Raw genomic sequence first — 3,545 nt, forward strand, 5'->3', positions numbered from 1 at the left:
CAATATAATATATCTTTTAAAAAAATCTAATTCATGATGAAAGTTTATTTTCAGTTTCGTTTTTCTTTTTCAGTATATATGTAGTCTTGAATTTAGTTTTATTATTAGCAATGTGCTGATTTAAATGATTTCATCTGATTTAAATACTTTGGTCACTGACTTTGTATACCTTTTTGTTTTTGAGCGGAATTTCTCTTTCTGCTGCTTTTTGCTTGCCACTAACCCGTAGCTATCCGCCGCACAGGTGACTGACCAGCTTCTGTGGGATTTGATGTCACCTTTAGATCGGTTCAACTGAAGATGGAAACACTGGAGTCCGAGCTGACGTGTCCAATCTGCCTGGAATTGTTTGAGGACCCCCTCCTGCTGCCCTGCGCCCACAGCCTGTGCTTCAACTGCGCCCACCGTATTCTGGTGTCCCACTGTCCCTCGTTCGACGAGTCCAGCAAACCCTACTCCGCGTTCCAGTGTCCCACCTGTCGCTATGTCATCACCCTCGACCAGCAGGGTCTAGACGGCCTCAAGCGCAACGTCACTTTGCAGAACATCATCGACCGCTTCCAGAAGGCGTCTCTGAGCGGCCCGAACTCGCCGAGTGAGATGCGCCGCTCCAGCCGCGATCCGTTCCCCTCGGTGGCGGTGGATGACGGCAGGGTCATGAGTTCGCCGTGCGAAGCCGTCCAGTGCCAGTTCTGCGAGCAGGACCCGCCGCAGGAGGCGGTGAAGACATGCGTCACCTGCGAGGTTTCGTACTGCCAGGAATGCCTGCGCGCCACTCACCCTAACAAGAAGCCCTTTACGGGACACCGGCTCACCGAACCCGTGCCGGACTCGCGGCTCAGAGGACTGGCCTGTCCCGAGCACGGAGAGGAGAAGGTCAACATGTACTGCGTGACGGACGAGCAGCTGATTTGCTCGCTGTGCAAACTGGTCGGGCATCACCGCGAACACCAGGTGGCGGCGCTGGGAGAGCGATTCGACAAGCTGAAGGTAAGAAATTATTATTATCGTCCAACATTGGGCTGAGTCGATCGGGAAGGGCTGCACAATTTCTGATAAAAAATTGCAATTGTCATTTAAAACGTGATATAATAAGAATAATTTACATCGCGGTAAGAAACAATTTTCCTACACAATTTGGGGAATTTTCTGATTGAAAATGGAAGAGTTCAGATGCAAAAGCCTCTAAGTACGTCTGACGTTTTTCTTTAAAATTAACATTTCTTTCTGGCTACTATGTATAGGTTTCTATGTAAATACTGGTACTTCTGAATGGTTTGAGGCTGGGATTTAGCGCATTTGAAGTGAAAGTACTTGATGAATATATACTATGTGTGGAGAGCATTCACTCAGTATCGTTATCTCATTTTGACCAAGATGGCTTTTAGAGGCTTTTGCATTGCAGTTGCGATTTAAAAATAAAATAATTTTTTTAAAAAAATTCAGGTTTGCTGTGCTTGTTTGTAGGGCTGCACAATTTATTATTATTATTATTATTATAACTACGTAAAAATGAATAAATAAAACCAAAATAAACAATATTGCTAATGTAATATTTCACTGTGAAATAAAAATCAAGTATTAATAATAATAATAATAATGATAATTTTCATTATGGTATGATGAGGTACAATTTTCCAACTTTAGGCCAAATGGTCTGAATCAATCTGGTTGGGCAAAACAATTTGGGGAAACAATTTTTTTTAATAATGATAAAAATTTCAATTGCGATTTTAAAATAAAAATTTTAAAAAAGTCAGGTTTGCTGTGCTTGTTTGTAGGGCTGCACAATTTATTATTATTATTAACAACAGCAATAATAATTATTATTACTAAATAAAAATGACTAAATAAAAACAAAATAAGAAATATAACTATTGTAATATTTCATGGTAAAGAAAAAAAAATACATTGCAGTAAGAAAAGGTAAGAGACAGTTTTCCAAACTGCGGTTAAAAATAAAAATAAGAATATAAATATTATTTGTATCATCATCGACCGCTTCCAGAAGGCGTCTCTGAGCGGGCCGAACTCGCCGAGCGAGACGCGCCGCTGCAGCCGCGATCCGTTCCCCTCGGTGGCGGTGGATGACGGCAGGGTCATGAGTTCGCCGTGCGAAGCCGTCCAGTGCCAGTTCTGCGAGCAGGACCCGCCGCAGGAGGCGGTGAAGACATGCGTCACCTGCGAGGTTTCGTACTGCCAGGAATGCCTGCGCGCCACTCACCCCAACAAGAAGCCCTTCACGGGACACCGGCTCACCAAACCCGTGCCGGACTCGCGCCTCAGAGGACTGGCCTGTCCCGAGCACGGAGAGGAGAAGGTCAACATGTACTGCGTGACGGACGAGCAGCTGATTTGCTCGCTGTGCAAACTGGTCGGGCATCACCGTGAACACCAGGTGGCAGCGCTGGGAGAGCGATTCGACAAGCTGAAGGTGAGAGGCCGGTTTACCATATTGGGCTCGTAGACCTGCACAAATTGTGGATTTTTATTATTTTTTTCTGAAAAAAAAAAATTTTGTGATTTAAAATGCAATATAATAAGAATAATTTACATCACTGTAAGAAACGGTAAGAGACCGTTTTCAAACATAGGGATGTAAGAACTGGTAGGGCAACACAATTTAAGACATTTTCTGATTAAAAATTGCAATTGCGATTTAAAATGCAATATAATAAGAAACATTTACATCACGGTAAGAAACAGTAAGCGACAGTTTTCCAACATAGGGATGTAAGAACTGGTTGGACTACACAATTTAAGAAATTTTCAGAAAAAAATTGCAATTGCGATTTAAAATGCAATATAATAAGAAACATTTACATTATGATAAGAAACGGTAAGAAACATAGGGATTAGGGCTGGGACAATAAATCGATGCATAGCGTTTCGTGGATTGATTCTGAGATTATCGGAATGCATCGTGATTCTCTCTCGAATCAATTCTGAGCCTTCTAATTCGCTTCTACCTTTTCAAACTTTATGAATGATTATTTTAGGTTCAAATGGTGCGTGTGTAAGGAACTGGAAGCAAGCAGAATTCGGCTATTTCTAAAGCATGCAGTGCCATCTGCTGTTAAAAACTAAGCTCAGAATCGATTCGAGAGAGAATTGCGATGCATTCCGATAATCTCAGAATCGATGCAGAATCATTTCTCGATTCGCGATGCATCGATTTATTGTACCAGCCCTAACAGGGATGAAAGAACTGGTTGGGCTACACAGTTTAAGAAATTTTCTGAAAAAAAAAATTTGCGATTTGAAATGCAATATAATAAGAATTATTTATATCACGGTAAGAAACGGTAAGAGACCGTTTTCAAACATAGGGATGTAAGAACTGGTAGGGCAACACAATTTACTACATAAAAATGACTAAATAAAAATAAAATAAATATTACTATTATAGTATTTCACTGTAAAATAACTAAGTATTAATATTAATAATAATAATAATAATAATAATAATTTACATTATGGTATAATGAGATACAATTTTCCAACATTGGGTCAAATGGTCTGAATGGATCTGATTGGGAAAAGCA

General features: G+C 40.7%; 1 protein-coding gene across 1 annotated transcript in view; it reads left to right on the forward strand.

Moving 5' to 3' along the window:
- Positions 1-3,545, forward strand: part of mid1 (midline 1) — a 40,648-nt gene that overhangs the window by 12,318 nt on the left and 24,785 nt on the right. The window contains exon 2 of the mRNA XM_016511636.1: positions 245-990. Coding sequence (XP_016367122.1) covers positions 301-990 — 690 coding nt within the window. The 5' untranslated portion in view covers positions 245-300. The remainder of the gene's footprint in view (positions 1-244; positions 991-3,545) is intronic.

This window comes from Sinocyclocheilus rhinocerous, unplaced genomic scaffold, assembly GCF_001515625.1.
Source record: "Sinocyclocheilus rhinocerous isolate Xijiao unplaced genomic scaffold, SAMN03320098_v1.1 scaffold1919, whole genome shotgun sequence".
Lineage (NCBI taxonomy): Eukaryota > Metazoa > Chordata > Actinopteri > Cypriniformes > Cyprinidae > Sinocyclocheilus > Sinocyclocheilus rhinocerous.